Raw genomic sequence first — 25666 nt, 5'->3', positions numbered from 1 at the left:
CTCGCTACATTATGATACGATGCTCCAATTTTTTTCGATTACCCATTTTCTGTCTCGCGAGTATGTGGGAAGAGCTCTTTAGCTCAATCTAACTTGAGAATTCATAACAGTTTAATAACGTTAAACCAGATTTTTAGACTACACCACCAAATTCTGAGTTTTTGTGGCATCTCATGACCCGAGCCTCACCACTGAAAATGAATTCATTTTTAAAATTAGAGTAGTATATGCTATGATTTTACGGACATGCATGGCATACAGAACGCGCACACCACAATTCTATCCAACACAGCTCTACAAAATATATCGGACGCGCGCGATTTCAAATTAGGGTGAATTAAATTCCTCTGCGTGTCGCAGATGTTCTGCTGCCTACTCAGTTTTCAAGAACGGGACTATTCCGTGCCGACAACGGAGCATATCCATATCGAATGGTTTTGCCAGCCCGCATCGGTCATTATTTCACCACGGCTTTGTCGACGTTTATGTTTTGACACCGCTTTTTATCAGCCGTCTGTTGGCCAAAACATTACTTCTTCATGTGGCCCGAAGCAGAAGTGGTTGGCCTCGAAATGAATGAGTCTCATAGACCTGAACTCGACCGTTGCGCATCCCTTGTTCCTACAGTAGTTCATCCCAACGGTCTTCGATCATGTTTTCCAGTAGAAAAAAATAGTCGGACAAATCTTATCATGAATTCTCATGATAAAGCCAGATTTTCTGCGTGTCTCGCTTATTGGCTACAGTAGGCCTACCCAACACCTTGATCTTAGATTTGTTAAAACTATCACAGAGTTCAATAAATTCAACAAATATTACATACATATTAACAGATAGCTCTGGCACCGTGTCGACCCAAAATTATACCCTTTGCGGTCAATACTTTAAAAACCCTTGAAGGGGTAAAATTTGCGTTACAGTAACTTGCAAATGGGAGTCTGTAATGATAGTATTCACTACTATCCTCAAGCCTCGCACTAATCGAACAGGTATTACGAAAGTATGATGAATATTTAGCGAAAGTGAGCAGAATATCAATTTAAAGTCATTTTTCCAGTCTGTGAAAGGCTCAGACGGGCTGATATACTGCATGTCTGCTAATACACAAGCTTCCAAACCAGGCTTTTGGTGACGTAATATTTATAGTGCGAAAATATTAGGTCACTATGGCTTGTGAGAGTGGTGGGTTGTAAGTTAAATAAGTTTTACTATTGTGTCGCAGCAACAAATGCTACACTGCCTTCGAATTTCGTATTAGTTTTTTTTTTAAATTATTCCAGGTCAGAAAAATTAACAATAACTGTTCACAATGTTCATTCGCATTCATCCGGGATTTTCATTCGCACCGTTCGCACCATGTTCGTCATCGCACAGCATCACACAGGTTGAAAAGCACTGCACAAGAGTATATAGATACTCTTTTATATTGGGAATGTCTAGATCAGACTTCACTTCTAGGAATATTTATTGAAGTATAGCAACAAATGGTCACACAGACACGATACTGTACTTCAATATTTCAATGTTGCGGTATTTGCGAATACATTTCACCATAAGTGCATTGAACTCATCGATGCTTACGTAAGGTGGATTCTGGGCATGGATGATGTATGAAGTGACTGTATTACACATTGTATATGTAGGTTTTCTATAAGGTAAAAATCCAATTATGCATATTCGTAGACATGGCGTAGTTTATCTGCCACCATCTTAGCGTATTATTTGGATTCAACTGAACAGATACCATGATATACAATTATACATATATGAAAGATTGGCTAATTCGCGGCGGGAAATATATACATAAAATACAAGACACAAATAATGTATATAAGTCATGATGATATTCTATAAACGTTTTAATACATTCGAGTGATTTTACAGTGGATAATTAAAGTACCGATAAATGTGCATAAACGACTCCAATAATTTGCTATAGTCCGAGTTCCAAAATAGTGATCATTTTCTGCATATAACTTGGTCTACAGCAGCACAATGATCAAACATGGTAGTAAAAGACATCCAATTTGCAATGTCGATCTGGAAGCATCGCTTGAGGTGGTAGTCTCTGAAAAAAAATAGTATTTGCGCGTATATTGGATAGCATAATATCATAAATACGTTTTCGACATATAAGTGACAGGGCAGAAAAGAAAATAATAGGATGGACCTGATCTCGAACCCTGCAATTGTTTCAAAATTGTATCGGGATGTTGACGTACACATGATTGCGCGCTGCTTTTCATTATTATGGCAGCATAATTCCCCAGCCCATGCAGTCACGTCGACAAACTTCTGGCAGATTGCTAGCAGTGCTGTGCGGACCGGATATCAAAATACTTACCGGTTTCAGGTACAGTAGACCACGGTGACGATGTAGAAGTCGCAGTAGTTCCCATTCCCAGTCCCGACAAATCGGTCGTGTTGAATTGTGGGGCGGGAAGCGCACTTCCAGTGACTAAAAGGGAATTGGACAAAATAGCGTTACGTATTGAAACGAAACATTTTATATAATAATGAACAACATTCTAGTTTGGAAATGAACGCGAAACTTTGCCCATACCCGTGAATTACCTATATCTTTTGTGGGCCTTGGAAATCATATTTCACGGATAGTTATGGGGTGGGATGCCCAAAAGTACAGCTGGCTAGAAATCATATATTACACACGAAAACTATGATGTCAGGCGCACGCGTTTCGTATCAATTGTTATTTTCAAGTTCAGCGGCTTCTACGCTCTTGTGGATGTAGTAATAGCCTAACACAGGGATTTTAGGTAAATTAATCCACACATACGTTGACAAATTGTCAATCTGGTATTTCTTCGTGTTTTTTAATAATTGGAAGACGCTAGTCTCATTGTCAATTTGTTATATTGGGTGATTTTATATTGATAAAACATAAAAAAAAACGATCACAGAACCTAATTTGGAGGTCCATGGTCATAGTTGTAGCTTGAGCAAGTCGAAAATCCACGAAAATGTCTAAATTTCCACTTCCGGATGATGATTCTTGAACATGTAATTGACGGACCTGCGGGGCTCGTGCACTTTCGGACGAAACTCACTACAACCTTACGGAGAAAAGGGGTTTTTGGTCCGAAAGTGCATGAGCCCCGTCCTGTTCCGGGTTCGTCACAGTCAGATTTGAGACTTGGGCTTCGGCCTTGATGCGTGATTCGCAAAATACCACTTTTAAAATGTTAGACACCTTAATAGCTGTCATATAAAATGCAAAGATACCTCAAATATGTGACTGGCGGTACTGAATTGAATAGTGCTTTCAGAACTACATTAATTGCAGTAGAATTTATCACTTCGAAGACTTTTCGCGTTCCCGTTATCAAGAGTAAACGTTACAGCAGGGGTGGGCAAACTTTCGGGCTCGCGGGCGCATTCAACAACTAAATCCATTCGCGGCCGCACTATATTAAATTGAGATTATTAGCAAAAAGGCAATATTGTTATTTATTCATATAGCAGTGGTTCTTAAACTTTATTAGGAACGCCCCCCTTTATGACAGTGAAAAACTTCCCGCCCCCTTTATCGTGATATCACGAAATATCCAAGAGATAAATCAGTATGCTAGCAATCCCAACGGATAGTTTGATGGCATTGAAGGTTATGGCTGTAGACGAGAGAATTATCAAATATGAAATATGGACAATAGACAGAGCAATAACCATGAACCGGGGGCAAATGGCGCCAAGCGAGAATATTTTTTCAGTCTACCGCGGCTTCGCGCCTCCTTTCAGATGCTTCCACGCCCCCCAGTTTGAGAACCACTGTCATATATTGACCGAAGAAATATGAAGATAATATATCAGTGGATCGTCCTCATCAGTAACCCGTTTGTAAAAAAAAAACACTCGTGGACCGAGCATTCAACATCTAAATCCATTTGCCTGCCGCACTATATAAAATTGGGGTTATGAACCAAAACGCAATATTGGTATTTTATTATATAGTGAGGATGTGGGAATTAAACATTTTTTTATTTAAAACCAACCAACAATTGATTTGAGGATATGGCACACGCGTCAGAAACATTGGCAAGATTTCATAAGCTGCTGGTCAACCTCAATATAATCAATTTTTAAAACTAGGGATGAAAGTCGGTTGTCCCGATCCTTACAACAGGATGGAGATTTGAATCCGTGAGCAGTGATCCGTTTACAGATTCGCTGATTCTACCTTTGATTCAATTCCAGGACACACAATGCTGACAGCGTCATAACCATTTTAACTTCAAATATGCTATATATAGATTGTATAAATATAAATACGTCTGCACATACAAAGAACGAATCCACCAACCATACGCGCGAATAGGTTTTTCCAAGTAAAATTACACTCGCGATCCGGAAGTCATTCCCATTTTGACTTTCTGCAATGTTTAGCAATTGAAATCTTTAAAAATGCCTGTGCCTCGGGTCGGGTTATCGCACCAGCAATGAAATAAAAATACACTAGTCAGAATATAACTTATGGTGAAATGAAATGAGAAAAAGTTTAAATGAGTCCCTGCAGAAATTAGATTTTTAATGCGCATTTTTTAAATATTTTAAATACGATTCTCGAGCCTTTCGCGGGCCGCACAAAACGGTGTCGTGGGCCGTAGTTTGCCCACCCTTGCGTTACAGTAAGAGGGAGATATAGTTTCTATACAATCTTTAAATATTCCATTGATATATACTGCCGTCTGTGTAACATCTTCCGTGTATTGTATAGTTTGGTTTTCTCTTGTCCCTTTATTATGACTACCGGAGTACCGGTACAGCTGACTTTGGCTACTATATAGCGTTCCTTTTTATTATTGCATTGGTATGTCATATTTTGCCAATTTGATTTTCGTCTGAAACTCTTTACATATGCTTCCTATTGTGCCGTTAACTCTTGATAAGGAGCATACGGAATGCCTTCAAGCTAATAAATTATACTGCAATTATACTGAAATTTTACGTCGAGTATTCACATACCGAATATGCCAGGTATAAACCCCTATGGCAGCTCTTCATACACACGTACGCTCACGTTTTCGGCGCGATATACGCTAAGTATTATTACAGTTATTGAGACTTATAGTTCACTTGTAGACGTTATTTGGATACTGATAAAACGTAGGGACATGTGCTCATCACAGAAACAATCTATAGTTTTCTATATCAGTAGAACTCGAGTTATGGACTGCATTACTGAACAGTTGCATGAATTGCAAAGCAGACGGATGTGGAAAGACAAGTTTAATAAGGCTTCTTTGACTCAATTTTAGGCAAATGTGCAGTCGATAGGGGATAGTCTTTCAGATCTTTACGAGCAAGCTGCAACAGCTCATTTGCCATTTCCAACCATATACCTGTGTGAATCTGGCTTTTCAACTCTGACGATGATCAGAAGAAGCAATAGACTTCAACTGTAAGATGACATCAGATGTAGGCCTTGACAACCATACGGTAATACCGGAATTCAATAAACTTGTCAAGCAAGTTCAAGGACAAGGCACTCATTGAGTGTGTGTTGAGTGAAAAACAGTGCTTGCTTTTTTCGTTGATACCGTATTAAACTCTCTTGGATAGAAATCAAAAAACCTATTTTTCATTAATATATAGCTTGAGTCAGCGGATATATGGAATGCATGGAATGCAGCATTTCTGATAAATATGCGATTTACAGTCGCACTCCCCAGCAATAGCACACTTAGAGATTATGTCAAAATGATGTATCGATATCGTAATCCCTGCAATGCCAGATCAGGAGCAAATTCACTTACCATTTGCGATCCAATCCGCATAAAACGACACTTTCGTGAACACATTCACAGTCGTGCTGTATCCGCAACCTTGAACTTGCGAGACAATACCGAATTGCACCCACACTTTATCCCGGTAGCACATCAACGGCCCGTGGTCATTCTGAAGACACGAGTATCAGCAGTCGCTCGCAAACCTTTCGCAATGCCACAAGACGTATTTACGTAGCATGGCCCGCTACCGCCAGAGTTTGGATCGCCACTGCATATCATCCTGTCCTCCTTGAAATGTCCGTAATACACGCCACCGCACAAAGAGCTGTTTGTTATCGGAACGACACCCTGTCTCAGCTCTGTAGACGTATAGCTTCCATCTGTACGTTTTTTTGTAATTATGCACACGGCGCGTTCAATATTGTCGAATTTATAGGGTACCTGACTCTCCCCACCCCAACAGAACACACTTTTCGTTAATTCTCGCAGGCTCAGTAGATTCGGGCTGAGCCAGGCAGGCTGGTTGCACGGACGAAGAAAACTGAATTGCAGTCTGCAACTCCAGTAGGGCGATGTCATTTTCCAAGCCGTAACTCGAAAAACTGAAATACGAATAGTCTATTGCACATATAGTATAGTATACGAATAATATATAATAGATAACACTGGTCAACACATATTTTTAGGCAGACAAAGTAAGAGTGGTTTTTGCGGTTCTGAAGGGCACTGATTCCGAATATGACCTTAGTTTTTTCAAATTGGCTCTTGTTGTGGAGATAACCCATGGGGCTATTTTGACCAAAATCTCCCATTTTCGCGGTAATGACTAGATATAAAATCGGCTTAGTCGTACTATAAAGTTTAGAAATTCAATCTACTTGTTATTTGTATACACAGAAGACTATTTTAAATCAAAATACAGCAACAGCACTATATTTAGGGGTAATAGATTTATCATAGTTACAGACTTTCACGGATATCATGTACGTAAATAAACTCCAGCCATGTATATAAGTAGCCTATTTACTTAGATACTCAAATAACGTGGCATTAATTCAATCAGTTTTACGTCAGCCACCTACTGTAAATTTGAAATAATCAGTTGGAATACAATATTATTGATATATTTTAAATCGAATTTTTTTTTTGTACGATTTTCGCCTGTAAGCTAGTTAGTGCAGTTTCTCGAAAGGTTTCGGCAATGATCTGACATAATATGTCCAATGGTTCATCTCATTTGCCCTGGTATCTTTCTTTTGTTGTTCTGATGTCTTGGTAGAACCTCTCCCCTTGCTAATCAACAAGATTATCGAGAAATATATCAAGATGGCTGAACAGGAAGTGAACTTTTATGCTCATGTTTGTTCCAAGTTTTCGATATACAGATACGAATTTTCGGACCGACTGTTTGTAGTTGGGTGCTTTGTGATCATCTAAAAAGTTTTATTTACTACATCTTAGGAGAAATTACACGCTGTGAACTCCTCCTAATGTGAAATTGGAATCTTTCATCGGTATTCGAATATATATAATACCAGATTTAAGCTTCTCGTTGGATAGGATTACTTGGCATACCCACTTTGTTGTCTCAGTCAAAAGAAATGAGACACATATGAGTATTGTAGTTAGGCCTTTCAAGGACGGATTTTATAGTTTTATACTCCTCTTTAATCTTGCTAGAATGACCAATTGATACAGGAGAATATGAATTTCCGTAGTGCAAAAGTACAATTTCTAGGCTTGACAAACTGCTTTTTTGACTAGCAAATATTTCGCATCATGCCATGTTAATATTGATGGAATGGCTGGGAATGACATGACGGTTCTTCATGGTCAATTAGCCATTTAAGCACAGCATAAAATTAGAAAAAAACTACGATTCTCTTCCTACCAAGTGAAATATTTAAGGGTAAATACAGTAATTTTGGGCATTTTTAGGGGTATAAATATATTCTGACAGAGAGCCAATCTGACAAAACTAATGTGATATTCGTGATCAGCAACCTCAAAAACCCCAGAAACGGCTCTCAGATGTTCTGCCTAAAATTTTTTTTTTCATTTTGTTGACCAGTATAATCCATAATGTCACTCACCACGATGTAAATATTAGTTATTTTATCGTTTCACAAAGAAGACACCCGAATCATGATATAATTGGAAATGTCCTCTTTTTTGAGATTTTGTCCTCTTTTTTGAGAATTTTGGTTAAATATAGGCAAAATTCGACTAAGATACAGTAAATTATTACGGAAGTAACGCTCTGGCGGCTATTTCGGGAGCTGATCCGGAAAGTATACATTTTTTGTGTTTTAGTCAACCGACCACGACGTGGGAAAAATTTACCATTTTTCCTCCGGAATTACAAGTCTGAAAATTTTGAAAAAGTGTCCTCGTTTCAGATTTCCAAAATATGGTAACCCTATGATATAATAAATAAACCACATCCCAACGGTGGCGTTTGTAGTTCAATATTTTGTATTCCTCGCAACGCATATACAGGGATAAAGCGTGATTACGACTAAAGCTAAAGGAGCATAGAAATATGCCGACTTATATTGTCGTTACCGACATTGTTTTACTGGTTCATAACTGTATTCGTTACTACTTGATAGAATAAATCCCCTATGAATATATAGTATTATATGCAGTATAATAGTATATATTACATTGCATCAGTGTATCACTGCTCATAATTATAATTCCTGTTTATAGTTATAATTATCTATATAGGTTGCCTAAAAAAGCGATGCACACCAAATTGTAATTCATTTCAAACAGTAATTGTGGAGTTCTCACAGTTTGAAAATTTTGAATTTACTAAAAAATACCAAAAAACTTTTTCTCCAAATTTTTCTGTCAACCCTATGAAATTGTTGGATTGTCTTCAAAAACGATGCAAAACAAATTTGGCTCAATTTCAACCCGAGGCATTTGAGTTTTTCTTTCATGATTCTGGGATTATCCTTGATCAGTGGATAATCCAAAAATTATCATCGTTAAACTGTGCATCGTTTTTTAGGCAACCTAACGATTTAATCACCTAGTCGGCAAGATTTAGGAAAAATAGTTTTTTTTTAACAGCCCTAATATATATACTTGATAATAAACTATTCATTAGAAAAAAAACGCATGAAGTAACATTTTAGAATCAGTTGACTGGTGCCGCCCGCGAATGATTTGAACGTTTGGATCCAGCCCGCAACGTAATTTGAGTTCGACACCCCTGTTTAAATAAGACTATATCCACTAAGACTACTTAGCCTGCGTCTTACACATCGGATTGTAGAAAATGATTTTGGGATAGGTTTTCCCGCTTGCATGAGTGACGTTATCATAACAGAGCGAAGAAGCAGCCCTGTATCGTGATCACTAGGGCGATTTTTGGCATGTCAGAAAAAGTAAAAATTATGTCAAAATTGTTTACAAGTCAACATTTTTTTGCAACCAGCATTTCGTTTGTATCGTAGATGTCTGCACTGTCGGTGAACTTATCATTTGACATTTGACTTCTTGTAGCCTACTAAATTGGACCGTCATAGGTCCATTGTCTGGTCATTGTGGTGAATCATAAACGGTCAAATGATACAAATAGGTTGCCATATGGTGTTATCATAGTGTCCTATATGGTGTCGACACAGGCAAATCTCACGCCATTGTATCACGTCACAATTTCCATTTGGCTACAGGCAATTTGACGGTCATATTTGACGGTCATTTTTGACCGACTTGCCGAGCATTAAATTTGGTAAAACAGGTATCAATCGAAAGCTGAGTAGCTGACTCTGCATTGATTACGAAAATATAAATTTTATTCCGCTCGTGGCCCTGGAACTCCCACAATCAGCCTCGAATTTTTCATCGTTATGGAGATTGGCATTGCGACGCAACAATGCTGTCTTGCAAAACAAGAGAGTAGCTCAAGAGAAAAAGAGCCAGACAGCATTGTTCAGCATTGTTGCGTGGTATTATGCTCAACGTACCGCAATATCCTAACTGAAGCAAGACTGCGTGGGCTTTTATTCTTATATCAAGGAGCGCATGATGAAAAATTGTGATGAAGACAGCATTGTCAGAATGAAGCAACACGGTGTGTCACCACCAGTCTACGCACAACGTCAAGTGTTTTCTGTCAACAACTGCTGCTGTTGAACGTTCTATCTCCATTCTTGACAAGCTACTTAGTAAGGACAGACACTTCATACCCGAGAATTTACGAAAGTATCTTTCGTTTTAATACAACAAATTTTAATTATTTCTACCATAATGCGTGATGTAACTACTGGAATTCTTCATAGGTCCAGATTTCGTTAAAATAAAGTTTTTTCGTGTAAATATTTGTCAGTTTTATAACAGAAAAGTTTTATTCAGGCCAAGCTACTTCGCAAGGACAGACAGTTCCAAGCAGAAATGAAGATAAGTCGTACAATTTTAACATTACGTGCGAAAACACCTAATTTACATACACGAGGCAAAAATATCGTCAAAATTAAGTTTTCTAAGGTAAAAATATATAACAATTTTGATTTTTAGGTCAAATTCTTTCGTTTTTTAGGCCAAAAAAATCGCCTTTGTGATAACTGAATGTATGACAATAATTGCACCTATACGCAGTGGCATTAGTTATTTGCATGAGTCGCGAGGTGAATTTTACAATTCCAAGAGTACCCGCCTCCTTTTGAGACTATACATTTAAGTACTTTCAGACTTTAAAATATGCAAACATTGTCATTTATTTCCTGTTACTAACAACGGCCTGGTGCTTGACTTCTCATTTTTTAGAATGCGCACGTGATGGATAAGCCGTCGTTAATATAGTTTAATAGCTTATTGGGTCTCACGAAACCATGAATATTCTTATAACCTTAATTACTCCGATATTTCAGTGAAGTGGGACATCCTAGCCTACATATGTGACGCTCGTTGTTGCAATGTTACCCCACTTTTCCAAGCTAACGACTTACTTATGATGGACATGAATATTCGATACGTCGTACCCCTCGATTCCGTTCAAATCATCGGCGATGCTGTGATTCCCCACAACCACCTTCAGAAACCGTCTGAAATAATTGCAGAACTCCTCAAAACATGCAGACCAGTGTTTCAATGCATCTATTCTAGTCTACAATTGCCGATTAAACAGTTGAAATAATCCATGAATTGAAAACTTTGACTGTATAGCATCATGCGACCGAAACAATAGTAAAAAGAGACTCAGGCCTTGTCAAAATAGTCATACAGTAGCAACCAGCGCACTGAGCCCCTCACCAGCAGCCAATAGTTTCAAGAATTCGCACGTAGAAAAATGTCGACTATTTAATATAAGGAAGCAGCTGCAAGTGCACTAACCATTAAATATATATACTCACGCTGAACTGTAATGCACGCATCGAGCAGCAGTTAACACCCATCTATCATTTATGATAGTAGCTTCGCATTGGTAGTAAGAATATGTATAGTTCGACCAGGTGTATTGTTCGATAACGTAACCTTGAAAGGGCCAGGAGCCACTTCTGGCGACTGATCCTCCTACGATTCGTGTGTTCTGAGTCGGAAGAGAGGGACATAAATCGAAAGTATCGCTATATGTTCCTTAATTTCGATTCCAATGAATTAACCTACCCAGATAATCTCGGGTGCGATGTCTTGCCGGCCGCATTCAATATCTTCCGCCCGAGCTACAAATCAAGTGGCGGGTAATATGGTTTTTGGATTTGAGCGTATATACATATAATTAAAGCCTGATCAATATCTGTCTCCGTTATCAGGATTCAAACGTGTAACGAAGACCTCTGGATGCCGACCCGAGAAACATACCAATGGGCTAACTTATCGAACCGCGAACCTGTTAATACTCGTGATGATAAAAATTATTATCTGAAAAGGTTGATGCATCCGGGATTTGAACCCGGCACCTCTCGCTCCCGATGGGGCAACGGTTAGGGTAAATATAAAACGGACGCACCAAATTTTGCCTGATTTCGCGAGTTTATGACGTGAGACTCGATGATGTCTGCCATTAAACTTTCCTATACACTACTGAGCCAACCTCGTTTACAACTGTTCCAAGTGAGTGGATTTTCAGTATACCGTTGGACTTTTTGATGAGGACATTCTTAGTACATTTTCAAATTCTAGAAATTTGAATAGCAAGATCTACCTGAAAGATATCACATTTCGATATCACACATCGACAAAAATATCTTTTATTAGCGACATCGGCTCAAAATTTTGCAATCCGACTGGCTTTACTTGAAGGACTGATGTTCGACTTACCGCACTCTTTCTCGTCGCTCTCGTCCGCACAATCCGAATCGCCATCGCATCTCAAGGTCGACTCTATGCAGGAGCCATCCCAGCAACGAAACTCGGAGGAATTGCACGCCTCTGAGATGACGATCAAAAGATTTTATGTTATATAGCCAGTTGTCCTAATGTATTCTGCAGTATGCCAGCAACAAGGCTACTTGCAATAAACATAAATGGTGTTAGCGCGTGCGTACGGCATTACCTTGTTTCGTGTGTAATTTGTGTACTTCTATTCAACTACTGCTCGGTGTAATCATCATTATCAGTCGCGTTTTCTTTCTCTATATATTCAATTGGTAGACCTCTTTTTGTTGGTTACTTTGCTGTAAGGACGGTTGAAGATTTGCGGTCAAGCATTGTTGTAAATCAGGGGTGGGCAATATTTTTCTCCGCGGACCAAATAAGGAGCAGAAATATGTTGGCGGGCCGAGTCAGAAATTTTAGAATATCCAGCGTATTGATTTTATTTCTAAATTGGAAACAGCGTATTACACGAATTGGGGCTCAGATGGATGTGTTGATATTGAAGAATGACAAGTGACGGTTAATTACCCCAAAAAATATCTATTTGCCGTCATATTTTGAAACAATGTCAAACATGATACATTTTGAACTCTCTTTAAACCCCTATCCGCGTATTTCGATCAATATCAGCCCCCATCGAGATGCACGATGCACGAGATGTCTAGTATGCCCTAATCTCGCGAAGCGCGGAATTTTTTCATGATTCATGATTCAATCGGTCAATAATATTGGTAATTGCAAATATATTGCCATATTTTTTAACCTCTCTCCGCCCACGTAGTGGCCTACTCAGTTTTACCGATAGAACTGAGTGAGGTACTGTCTTGGAAATATTCGGGAGGGCCCGCTGGTATAATTACTTCGTTACATGTTGTTATTTCGTGACCTCATGTCTGCTATGTGAAAAGATATTGAAATCACCGAAGCGTACCAAACTCGAAAGACGACCCCGATTCCCGATTGGTATTTCTTCAATGGCAAATATTGCCTATGGACACTTAGACTGTGGTTTTCGGTCAACATAATTGCAGTCCTTTTCGGCCAAGGTTTTCTCGCTGTCGATCTTTATTCCCTTTAGTTAATTTGATTAGCAGCTGCAATTGCAGTGCCTTCTCGGAATCCTGTGTTGGCCTGAATTTCATTTATCTTGGTGCGTCGTGGCGCGGTAATGGCTAAAGCCGAAACGTCCATTCTAGAAACCATTGAATGAAGTTGAATAAATTTTCAAAAAAATACCTTATAATTTATGTTCACTCATGAAATAATTTTGGGCGGCCGTCGAGCTCGCCACGCAATTGGGGGGTTTGAGGTGCGGTAGTTACGGTCCTAAGGATAATATATAGCATTTATCTTGGTAGCTAGTTTCTGAGAAGTGTGCAGCTTGCCGAAATGGCCTTGTTGATTAGCGAAGGTTGCAGTTATTAACCATCTTTGAATTTCCACTTTCGGCTTTCTTTTTTTGACATCCTTTATGGGTGGTGATATATTCATAGAAATCGTGGCCTTTGATTCCCTTGTTTCGTGAATTATGGATTTGGAAACACATCACGTAACAATTTGAAACACGGACCGTGTAATGCGTAATGTGACAATGGTACCAAAGGAGGTTTGGTGACTTCTTGTGACTTTAATTCTAACGGCATAACTTGCTACATTGACTTTAGTGTTAATCCAGATTAGGCATGTGAGGTACGTATAGGGTGCGTAATCACGGTATGTTAATGAACAGGCTTGATAGTAAACGAATTTACGTCCAGTTTATACATCGTATGGTTTTAGTACACGCAGCAACACTAAAAATTAGTTTTGATATTTTAAATTTCAATCAGCCTTTCGCGGGCCGCACAGAATCGCACGGCGGGCCGCACTTTGCACAGGCCTGTTGTAAATCCTACGTTTACTCTGGCCTTGCCTACTTTGTGTCATCACATATTCAATCACTGTAGTAATGGACTGTGTTTGATATATACCGGCGTTACCGACCGTCAAGATTAGACAGGCTTCTGCGCCTATAGTCGCCACACGCTCATTTCGCGTGCCGCGCAGAAACAAATGGTCACGGTCAGGTCAGTGACAAAGTACTTCGACTTTTTCGGAGTAAGCCAGTAGGGATAGTGGCAATGTTTTGAACCAGATCCACTTGTACTTTCCATGGCAAACTTGCTTACTTATTACACTTTACTGTTACTCGCCGGAGGTATAAGAAAGCATGGAAGATGCATCAAATTTGGAATAGAAAGATTTATTAATAGAGTCAAGTATGGAATATGGGGATTTCTCATTCGTGGCCATACCATACTATTCCATGGTTGCAGCACTACGCTACTCGCCACCAACACATTGATGGATTTGGTGACTTCGAAAGTTATAACATGCTAATTCACACAATCGCGTCTGGAGGAAGCACCATAGCAGGAAAATGATAGCATTTATTTAGTCTAGGGCAGGGGTGTCAAAGTGGGTGGAGTGAAAAATGGAAAATTTTGAATTTTAAAACGGACACTTGATATGTGGCGCCAAATTGAAAAAAAATAATTTCTATAATAATTTTGGGCTCGTGCACCCTCTAGTGGTCGTGCAATTGCACCGAACGAGCCAAAAATAGCTAATTTCGCTATATATTGATGACCGCTTCCTCTAGAAAGCTGATTTTGGGCTCAAAAGATGCGGAAGCAACAAGTTTCTATCTCACTTCCACAGAACTTTGTCTTAAAAATGAACAGAAAAAAAGTTACGAGCAAATTATTGATTTTTAGACCATTTTTCGGTAAAATTAGGCACTGAAGCAGGGTAGGGGAGAGGAGGCCAAGATGAGACACTTTTCTGATAATTCAAGGCCACTCAAAGAGTAATGCCTTCTGAGGATTAATTTTGGTACCAATGGAAAGCCTGTGATCTCTACTTTCCATGACGATGGCTTGAGTTATATTGAACAACATACTGATGGATTTCTTGGCCCTCAAAAATCCTTGCTCAAATGTCTCAACTTACCCCCAGGTGAGGGTAAGATGAGACACGCTGTGTTTAAGATGAGACACCAAGCAATTCATGCTCATTACACCACCAATTCATCCCAAATGATGAATCAACCAGCAACATCGTGAATAAAATATAATAATCATGAATTAAGTCATTTTTAAAAAGAATTGGTACATCATATACACATATAAATGACATCGAAAACCAATTATCCATGAGATCCAGCAACAATAAGAGTTTCGTTATTATTTTGTCTTGTAATGTCACATCTGGTAAACTACTAGATAAATAATACATTTTGTATGCCTTCAACAGTAAATTTTTAATCTTCCGAGGCCTTCAATAGAAAAGTCCTCTGATACTCATGTCTCATCTTACCCCGATGATTTTGTCTCATCTTACCCCCACACCTAAATTAACATATAAATTCGAATAAAAACATTTTTATCCGTTACTTTTCAGAGGTAAGCGCATGATTACACTGCTAATATTGCACTCAACCAGCTCCAGTATTCTTGTTTTATAATATTAAGTACTATGATAGGTATGCCCTTACAAACATGAATTCACATAACTGACATAGGCTATGAAAATATAGTTTTTGGCATTTTTCTGCCCAATCTCAAATCTGTTTGCCTTGTTAATATGGTAGGACTATGGAATGATATTATGGGAACAACGTAGTTGAAGGAATCTGTCCATCAGAAAAATTTTCTGTGAAAAAATTGCATGTCTCATCTTGCCCCGTGTCTCATCTTGGCCTCCTCTCCCCTACGTGGTACGTACGGCCAAAAGCGTGTTGTGATCGATCTTATGACTGACAACTCCATATTGGAAACACATAAATTGCTAATTCATATTGAAAACACAAAACCATCAATTCCATATTGAAAAAAGATATATTTCGAAGATGATTTCACAACCAGAGTATTAGTCTGCACAAACTTTGAAATCTTGTTTTGTATTAAAAGATTTCATCTGTTTTTGAGACTTCAGTTTTTCTCTGATTAAGTCATCTCTACGTTTAAATCCCGTCACATGGGCAGATGCTGTGGTCACAACTTCAACGTATCTTTCCACTGCCTGGTTGTGCCAAGGATGTTTGAGGAGATGACCTTAGATTTTCCATCTCGAGATATGCTGAGTTTTTGATTGCTGGTGGCTGTTCCATATCTTTTAGATTCAATTTGACAATTTAGTGGTATGATTTGGCCTTGATGTTTATAATTGGGATTTTAAACAATCTGATTCTAGTGTCAACGTTGTTTTTAGGTTTCGTTTCATTAACATATCCTCCTGCAAAGTCATTAATTGGAATCTGGTATTCTGTTTGATCTGCTCATAGTTGTAATCTTGCAAGTCTTCCGAGGCCTTCATCATCATCACCGAGCATTCCCAGAAGACATTATCCGGATGTGCAAAATAGGCTTTTCCTTGTAGCAAAGGTAGTGCAAGGTTGCGAATTTGTGTATCAGAAAGCTTTTGTAACATAGGAAACTGTTGCAGAAGTTTTTAGCACCATCAACAATGGAATTGTGCCTTTTTATTTCAAACCATGACGGAAAATAAACCTCAATGCAGAATTGAGCAAGATAGCTCAGATTGCTTGATGGGTGACTCTGTCGCACATGTATGCTATGTATAGAACCTCAAAAAATCAGGAAATCTAAACTATATTACTCAATTCTGCATGGAGGTTTATTTTCCGTCATGGTTTGAAATAAAAAGGTACAATTATGGATGACTCAGTCCCACATAGAACATGCCGAATTTTGAGTTTCTATGAGCGACAAAGTCATCCATCAAGCAATCTGAGCTATCTTGCTCAATTCTGCATTGAGGTTTATTTTCCGTCATGGTTTGAAATAAAAAGGCACAATTCCATTGTTGATGGTGCTAAAAACTTCTGCAACAGTTTCCCATGTTACAAAAGCTTTCTAATACACAATTCGTAACCTTGCACTATCTTTGCTGTAGCAAACAAAAGGCATGTTTTGCACATCTGGGAATGCTCGGTGATGATGATGAAGGCCTCAGAAGACTTGCAAGTCTATACCTATGAGCAGATCAAACAGAATATCAGATTCCAATCGGCGACTTAGAAGGAGGATATGTTAATGAACCGAAACCTAAAAACAGCGTTGACACTAGAATCAGATTGTTCAAAATCCCAATTTTAAACATCAAGGCCAAGTCATACCACCAAATTGTCAACTTGCATCTAAAAGATGCGGAACATCCACCAGCAATCAAAACCTCTTCATATCTTGAGCTGGAAAATCTAAGGTCATCACCATTAAGGATCAATCATCCTTGGCACAACCAGGCAGTGGAAAGAGACGTTAAAGTGGTGACCGAAGCATATGCCCATTGCTCATGTGTCGGGATTTGAACGTAGCGATGGCCTCATCACACAAAGACTGAAATCTCGAAAGCAGATGAAATCCTTTATTACGAAACAAGATTTTAAAGTTTGTGCATACTAATACTCTGGTAGTGAATCCATATTCGAAATATATCTTTTTTCAATATAGAATTGATGTTTTTGTGTTTTCAATATGGATTTGCAATTTATGTGCTTCTAATATGGAGTTGTCAGTCATAAGATCAATCACTACAAGCTTTTGGCATTATAGCCACTGCTTCGGTGCCTAATTTTACCTAAAACAGCCTAAAAATCAATAATTTGCTTGTAACTTTTTTTCTGTTCATTTTTAAGACAAAAGTTCTGTGGAAGTGAGATAGAAACTTGTTGCTTCCGCATCTTTTAAGCCCAAAACCAGCTTTCTAGCATAAGCGGTAATCAATATATAGCGAAAATAGCTATTTTTGGCTCGTTCGGTGCAATTGCACGACCACTAGAGGGTGCACGAGCCCAAAATTATTATAGAAGTTATTTTTTTTCAATTTGGCACCACATATCAAGTGTCCGTTTTGAAATTCAAAATTTTCCATTTTTCACTCCACCCTAGCTGTCAAACTCAAATTACCTCCAATTATATTACACAAAAATCCCCCTTCTCTATGACTCTGTGGTCGCAGCAGTGCGGCGAGATCGCTTCGTGACCGTTGCCGGCGTACCGCACCGTGCATGCGACCATGGTATCTGACCGTGCTCAGCGAACCATACACATAATAAAACAAACTAACGACATCGCTGTACGGTGCGGTGGCAAGTTGCCGTGTAGAGAGGCCGGTAATATCGCACCTCGCAATGGTATAGTTATATCAGTAATTCAGGTTGAGTAAATATGCCTCCGAAAATCTAATTTATATTAATTTACGAAAAATTTGGGGGATGGAGGGGTGCGATCGCCCCTTTCGCTCCCTGGCTACGCCAATGTTCCATCGCGAGAAACAGCAGGTGCTTATGCACACTGTACAATATACGCTTCCTATACGGTTGCCGAATAGATGTGATTTAGCGAGAATACGAACCAACAGCTTCCCATGAAATCTTGAAGGACGCATAGCCGTAATACGAAACGAAGTTGATCAAAACTTGGCTCGAAGTAGATTCGAAAGCACGTATCGGTCGGTTACTCAATTGTATAGTGTCGTCGAATACCTAATCATTACAATAGGACATGAAATGAATGTTTTGCCGGCAGTTTTACATCTGCGCGTCACAAAGTCGTATTAAGGCAATTGTGGTTGCATTTAAAATAAAATTCAAATTCAAAATTTAAAATTTAAAAATCAATTTAAAACAAAAATGTTTACAACAAGGCCCTTGTTTAAATCATGCTTTTTTATTGTGTTTTTTAGCCATTACGTCACGAATTATTAATTGTGACATCACAGTGGAATGGCGTTGACAATTGAAAATACAGGGTAAATATGGCTCCTTCGACGAAAGGGGCTTCAGATCACTGTCATAAACAGATCAGAAATATCCTTAACCAGGACTACATCGTTATGCAGCATTTTTACGGTCGGTGGTCATCATCATCAGAACACCCATTCCGTACCAAGGATCTATATCTACGTGCAAAAACTGGTGAGCCGACGACGATTTCGAAAGTTCCAGCCACCCCACATCGTATACGTCGACTATTTTGGGTGCAAATCGTCCGTAGGCTCATACTACATTGTTTTTCGAACGTATTTACACAATTATGGCATAATTAGACAACGTTTGAAAAAAATAATTTTTGCTTTTTTCAAATATGCATTTGTTTAAAACATGTATTAAACAAAGTGTTTCAAAACACCGTTTGTTTTAAATGCAACCCCAAAGGCAACGCAATCGCGTCGACACTCAATGCAGATTTGCAGGGTTGTAACCAAGTCACAAGACTCCGAGTCACAAGTCAATCTCACTTTTATATTTTTGACTCGAGTCAAGTCGAGTCATTTTCAATTCCCACCGAGTCAAGTCCGAGTCCAAGTCAGCGAACAGAGGATCGAGTCCGAGTCATGGTATTATGACTCGAGTCCAAGTCCAAGTCATTGTGTTGACTGCTCAGTTTCCAGTTAAAGTCTTCCTAAACCCACTTTTTTAACTCTGTTTGGTGATATTGAATGGTTCGCATTTGTAATATAACAATTTTCCTCACTTTTAGCAGTTTCTGGTCGCATTTTCAAGCACCAGTACCAACAAACGAAATCCCAACAGTCTATTGGCTTTGAAATTACAATGAAATGTCGGTCTTGGCCGTCTGAATCTCGAGTCAATGACTTGCTTCGAGTCATGCGCAATGACTCGAGTCCAAGTCGAGTCAATACACAGATTGACTCGAGTCGAGTCGAGTCATTTCCGTATTTTGAGAAAATGACTCGAGTCGAGTCGAGTCATCCGAAAATCGTGACTCGAGTCGAGTCATGACTCGAGTCATTACAACCCTGCAGATTTGTAACAGTTCATTCTTTGCGATATCAGCAATCTGTAACATGAACGCCGAAAAGTCGAAATGAAGCAGCATTCTTACTTTTCTGTCGGAAGTTGAATTGCCGTCATATATTGTCAAATATCTACCGCCGTAGTAGTAGCCACTTGAATCGAGAACCTCAACCCGTATAATTAGAAGCTGTACACAAGCGATTGCAAAATTATCATATATGAGAACTATAGTGCCGAATTTGATAGCCGTTGGTCACTTACCGTATTTTCCGGTCCCTTGAACAGCCAAGAACAATTGTGACCGTCGTAATTACCGAAAACTTCGAAGTCCGATGCATTTGTCGGAAAGGCAATTGATCCCGAGGTCCCCTCTAAAATCTCCAACTCTGCGCACGCTTCATCTTTAGGAAAGAAGGCATGTTGAAAGAAGAAGCACTGGCGAAGATCAAAATGGTTCCTTCTCTGCTGATTTGAAATTCACTAACGTACAGCGGATATGGGGTTCTGCCTAGAGTCACAATGAATGCGCTAAGTATTGTGCATCAACCGCGTAAAATTTCAAAATCTATAGACGGGGTAGCCTACAACCAAAAAATACTTACCCTGGAAATCCAGAGCTGTAAAAATTGAAAATAACGTTATGAATGTCACATTTCCATGAATGGACTGTTTCGCGAATCTCACCAGCATGAATGCTATCCAAGTACAGTGAGATATTGGAATAGAAAGTTCTTTCTCCACAGGTACCAGTTCCGTAAGATGTAATTCCCTGCTGCACCCATTTCTCGCCGTCAAAGCACGCAAGCGGTCCTCCCGAATCACCCTGATAAAGTAGGTAGCGGAATAAAGTGAGCACTGGGAAACGAGAATATGAAATCATAGAGAATCTTACAAAGCACGCGTTTTCCCGATCGTTATAATGCCCAGCACATATGAAGTGACTGCCGTTCGTACGGGTGTCGTCGTATATTTCGTCGCATTTTGCGTCGTTCAATATCTTCAGGTGCGCTTGTTGTAAGATATCCGGACTGTGCGAACTTCCATCTGAAGCACGGAAAGCGTGACCAACACTCCGAATTTACTATTAGGCCTTTTACCTATTGCCCCCCAGCCCGTAATGACGCAGGTGCTGTTATTCGGAGGGCCCGTGTCTCCAGCTTGTGGTAGACAAATGGATTTGTGCCACTTTGATGTAAGGTCCACGGATTCGCTTAGTTTGAGAATAGCAATGTCATATTCGTACGCGTAGTTTCTGTGAAAACATCGACATACTCTATATAGCGGACACAATTCTCCTGAATTGAATGTCATAATAACAAATCGTTGCACACCAGTATATTCGGGATTGATGATCACTTGATCAGTGGAAGAAAAAGTTAGTGAGATTAATATAGCTCGTAAATTCATAGATCTGTTTTGCCTGTTCGTCTTTGCTTGTTAAGGATTGCCTGTATAATTCCGACATTGTCGCTTGAATAACATTCTATCCATGCTTGAAGCTTGGGTCAAATTCACAATATTGAACAGCTACAATTAGCGACGCAGCAAATCGGGCGTAGACAGCTAGACACCACAATACACGATTGATAGCATCTCCATATAGCATGATATTCTTACCGGTAAAATTGATGTACCATAATTGTTTCGACACTGATGTTCTTTTCATTAGGCGATACACGCGATTTGTCATAGTCTCCGACGACAATCAGATAATCATTGTACCTATAAAGTAGCGTTTAGGGTGATTTGAAATACATAAACGCATTTGATGCAACACGCAAACCTAGATATACAATGCGCTGCCGTGAGTACGTGTCTGTCAGTAATCAGAGTTCCGCCGCAGGTGAACCACCTTGAGTACCCGTAATCCACATATAGTCCAATCTGCCAAGGCCATGAGCCTTCTACGGAGTGATGACCACCGACAATTAGCGGAGTCTGTAAAACGGAGCGAAATTCATAAAACGCAGCAGCGAAAACTAAGCACATATAGCACGATGTTATAATTAAATTCTGGCTAAAATCGCCAATCACTCCTACTCACAAAAGGAAAGTCAGGAGCAACTTCTGCTTTGCCACATTCCGACGACCCGACAATTGCAGTTGCTGAACAGATGAAAATTTTACCGTTAATTTCACCCGCTCTCAATTCGATAATGCATGAGATATAGAATAATGCTTACAACATTGGAACTCGTCTTCGCCATCCGAGCAGTCGACCGTACCGTCACATTTGGAAGCAGAGGGAACGCACGTCTTATCCCAACACCTCATCTCGCCAGTTGCACAGCCGTCTGAAATTGTAGTTACTACTGGGTCAAATAGCCAATTTATAAATATAACATATTTTCGAAAATTGCACCTGCAGTGCCATTACTTGTGACTCATTTTACGTCACGACAAAGCACCCTCCAATTTCGAGAGAAGACATCACCGATTTCTGCTAAACGTATGCGAATCCCTCCATCTACTCTACCTTTTTAACCTACTTATTTGAGAAATTTTTGTGTACCTTCCCTTCTACCTGCAATTGAACTATTTTTGACACATCTTGGTAATCTCAACTTGTGATTGGGAGGAGCCTCACGGCTTTGCGTCTACGTCTACTTGAGAACGCACTCTGACTGGTTTGATCACCTTTGGTGGGAAGAAATTTGGCATCTTCACAAGTCTTCCTTTGCTGCATGTATCATGCATGCATTGTTTCACAATACCGAAAAATATGAATGGCAGGAATAGTACTATTGTCTGTAAATACATGTTTGAATGCGATCAAGCTTGTGCACGGCTTGATGAACAAAGTAAATTATACGTGCGAGCTAGAGTAATGCTGCGATACTGTGATGTCGACCAAGCGTGCATCTGAGACAGATATCAATGGGAAAACGTTCATTGCAATTCATCATTACGGACTGAGCATTAAGGTATAGGCATTCGACTTTCGTATTCTGGCCTAGATGGACTTTTCGTAACACAAAACTCACCAACTGCTTTCCATGATAACGAAAAACCAATATATTCAATGGTGATATCACTTTTGAACTCCACGGTGAGCAAATTTCCTTGCGTTTCGAAGTCAGGTGGCGCGAGGCCACCACAGAACCTTTTGTTGCCATACTGGGTAATAATATGCGATGAAGCGTATTCGTGAAAGAAGAAGTATAGATTGCTTGACATACCATCACGGGCACTCCGTTTTGCACATCATACACAGTCAAATAATCGTAAGCGCATAACTCATTACCGTTGGATTCTTCGATGTAAAAGAGCGGATTGAACTTGACTGCTATCACCTGTTAGATGCACAGAACTTGAATGAGTTTTCGTATCGAAACCATCAGTAGGTTAAGTGCCTTACCGAGCTTTCCTGGACGGTGACGTGCCAGCTGATGCTTGTGGAAGCTGGATATCGTCCAGTTGGGCTATAATTCGGGGATGAAATGGTCCCAGACGTTTGGTTAGTGATGTTGTAAATCGCTATAAAATGTACACAACAATGTTGATACCATGTACTGTTCTAAAATTGCGATCATTATATTCGAATGTACCTTCCACTGATTCCGACGTTCCGTTCATCACTGGTAAAACAAGTTGATAACAGATATCAGATTTAATGCGAGTGATACTTTTGTACTACGACTTTCTCAAATACCTTCCATAATCCATTGGGAATAAAACGAAAGTTTGGTGAAGACATCGACTCCTTCAAATCTTCCGCAGCTGGTCTGTCTCGAAACGATTCCGAATTGCATCCATGTATTATTTCGAAAGCACATAAGGGGTCCAAAATCGTTCTGCAGTGATATGGATTAATCATTATTGTGTGATGTCAGGGATACGTAGAAGGTACGGTACAACGATAACGAATATATTACGGAGCAGGCTCCTATTCCCCCGTTTCGCGGATCACCGGCGCATATCATATTCTCTTCGTTGAATACGTGATAGCTTAATTGTTCTTCGCAAACGGAACTATTCAGGATTGGCACTCGGCCCTGTCGTAGGCTTGTGGATCGATCACTTCCATCATCTAACAAAGCAAAAGTTGTAAAATAAGCTCATTTTGTGGCGATGTCGAGTGAGGAGCTATGACGGTCTTTCGATTTCTGTAAGACCATGTCTTCTACGCAATAAAGTGTCTTCAACTTGAAATAGATTTTACGACGAAAGACTCAAAGGAAGAATTTCTAGTTTCCCCTGGTCTGTAACCTACTGGCTTACAGGTTCAAACATTAACCCAACGAATTATATATAGAGAAAATGTTAAGATCTGGCTGCTATTGGGCATCTGGCGTATTAACAAGTCTACGAGCTTGTACAATGTACATACTTAATTGCATGTCCAATGCATCAGGTCCATGTACAATGGACGGACATGCTCTTATGCTTGAACGTCCAATAAAATGGTAATGGTCATTGATTTCCACCGAAGGAAGGAAAATGCATCTGATATTACGCCCGCAAACAAGAGATAACGCAACCACAATTATTGATGTAAATTCGAGTCAAAGACTATCAACAATTTGTATATATACCTTTTATCGAATGCGTATCAAACTATTTGAAACCTCGGATTGATATCAGAGCGTATACCTGTTCGCCCCCAGCCCAGTACCACGCATTGCTCGCCCACTTCTGGTTCGGTGAAATCGTCGCTTTGTGCGACACATACAGGCTGTGCGTATGACGAAAACTCGATCGACTTTTGCAATTCCAATAGGGCGATGTCGAACTCGTATGTACTATAGGACGAGGACGAATATCTGCAACAGGAATTTACGAATATTTGTATTAAGGGCACATTTAACGTGAATGCTTTTCGAGCGATGACTACTAAAATTGTTGTATACATGTATACATTGGGCTTGTGCGTATATTTTCGTTTTAAAATATGTTTATTTAAATGTCAAACACGCAATATTTACCTGGAGTGAACGTGTTTACTAGCAACACGGTACATTTCGTCTTCATTGTAACGAGTTATTACGTTGTGATTTCCCACTACGACGATGATATAATTCCTGAAATGAGAAACCTTGAATCGATTTTCTCGAACAAAGCGTGATCACTGATCAATCTGATCATACTCTAAAAAAAACTTTCGGGATGCCACCCGCACGAAATTCGCGCCGAACTGTTTTGTGTGGAAAAGAAACAAGAAACGACCCACAGACCAATGGTCATAACAGGCACAGATTGTGACTGATCAGTTGTGTTTCTTGGGAAGTTTCGAGGTACCTCAATATTTCAATATTATACATTGTTTACCAGAACACGACTTGGATATTTCGCAGAACACTCGGACTCACTCCGTCATATACTGCACGCATCGAGCCGCAGTAAGCACCCAGCGGTGATTAAGTATCGTCGCCTCGCACTGGTACGATAAATACGATGATCCTTTGTAATGTCGTCCGATATAAGCTTGACCGGGCCAAGATCCATGCACGGCAATAGATCCTCCGATCACCCTGGCATTCTGAAAGATACGACGCAATCAAGAGTCAAGACGTGTCGCATAATCCGAGATCTAATTTCTCAGGGATATCTAAAGTTTTAGATATCTCTGCTAATTTCTTTGTAATAGCCGCTCTTACCCAGTTGAATTCCGGAGCAATATCTTGTCGCCCACATTCGACTGGTTCTGGTCGAGCTGCAATGAGATCAATACTGTTGTACATCCTTCGCCTAGTGCTATCATCGACATCGATTAGACATGCACTTTATGGATTATTCGCACTGCGTACAAGCATGTATACGTAGAAAATAG

The 25666-nt window shown here is 39.6% G+C and overlaps 1 protein-coding gene across 2 annotated transcripts in view; it reads right to left on the bottom strand.

The window, feature by feature from the left end:
- Positions 1-1447: 1447 nt before the first annotated feature.
- Positions 1448-25666, bottom strand: part of LOC145450187 (ovochymase-like) — a 63549-nt gene continuing 39330 nt past the window's right edge. Inside the window, exons 35-64 of one of the 2 annotated variants that reach the window (XM_080328691.1) lie at positions 25494-25549; positions 25206-25375; positions 24822-24917; positions 24490-24659; positions 23772-23926; positions 23549-23690; positions 23445-23474; positions 23255-23373; positions 23076-23189; positions 22881-23013; positions 22080-22190; positions 21941-22002; positions 21680-21834; positions 21514-21618; positions 20994-21148; positions 20789-20940; positions 20581-20719; positions 20499-20513; positions 20158-20297; positions 19985-20083; positions 18492-18621; positions 12018-12128; positions 11364-11419; positions 11111-11286; positions 10706-10801; positions 6186-6346; positions 5976-6124; positions 5772-5913; positions 2345-2458; positions 1448-2068 (exon numbers count right to left, since the gene is read on the bottom strand). In XM_080328691.1, the coding sequence (XP_080184817.1) occupies positions 1983-2068; positions 2345-2458; positions 5772-5913; positions 5976-6124; positions 6186-6346; positions 10706-10801; positions 11111-11286; positions 11364-11419; positions 12018-12128; positions 18492-18621; positions 19985-20083; positions 20158-20297; positions 20499-20513; positions 20581-20719; positions 20789-20940; positions 20994-21148; positions 21514-21618; positions 21680-21834; positions 21941-22002; positions 22080-22190; positions 22881-23013; positions 23076-23189; positions 23255-23373; positions 23445-23474; positions 23549-23690; positions 23772-23926; positions 24490-24659; positions 24822-24917; positions 25206-25375; positions 25494-25549 (3539 nt within the window). In that variant the 3' untranslated portion in view covers positions 1448-1982. Of the gene's footprint in view, positions 2069-2344; positions 2459-5771; positions 5914-5975; positions 6125-6185; positions 6347-10705; positions 10802-11110; positions 11287-11363; positions 11420-12017; positions 12129-18491; positions 18622-18703; positions 19314-19894; positions 20084-20157; positions 20298-20498; positions 20514-20580; positions 20720-20788; positions 20941-20993; positions 21149-21513; positions 21619-21679; positions 21835-21940; positions 22003-22079; positions 22191-22880; positions 23014-23075; positions 23190-23254; positions 23374-23444; positions 23475-23548; positions 23691-23771; positions 23927-24489; positions 24660-24821; positions 24918-25205; positions 25376-25493; positions 25550-25666 lie in introns of those variants that run through there. The other variant, XM_080328692.1, reaches the window with a different exon arrangement.

The sequence above is a fragment of the Botryllus schlosseri genome, chromosome 11, assembly GCF_051294905.1.
Source record: "Botryllus schlosseri isolate E-star chromosome 11, Bs_hap1, whole genome shotgun sequence".
In the NCBI taxonomy this organism is placed as follows: domain Eukaryota; kingdom Metazoa; phylum Chordata; class Ascidiacea; order Stolidobranchia; family Styelidae; genus Botryllus; species Botryllus schlosseri.
This window is presented reverse-complemented; position numbering and strand designations above follow the sequence as displayed.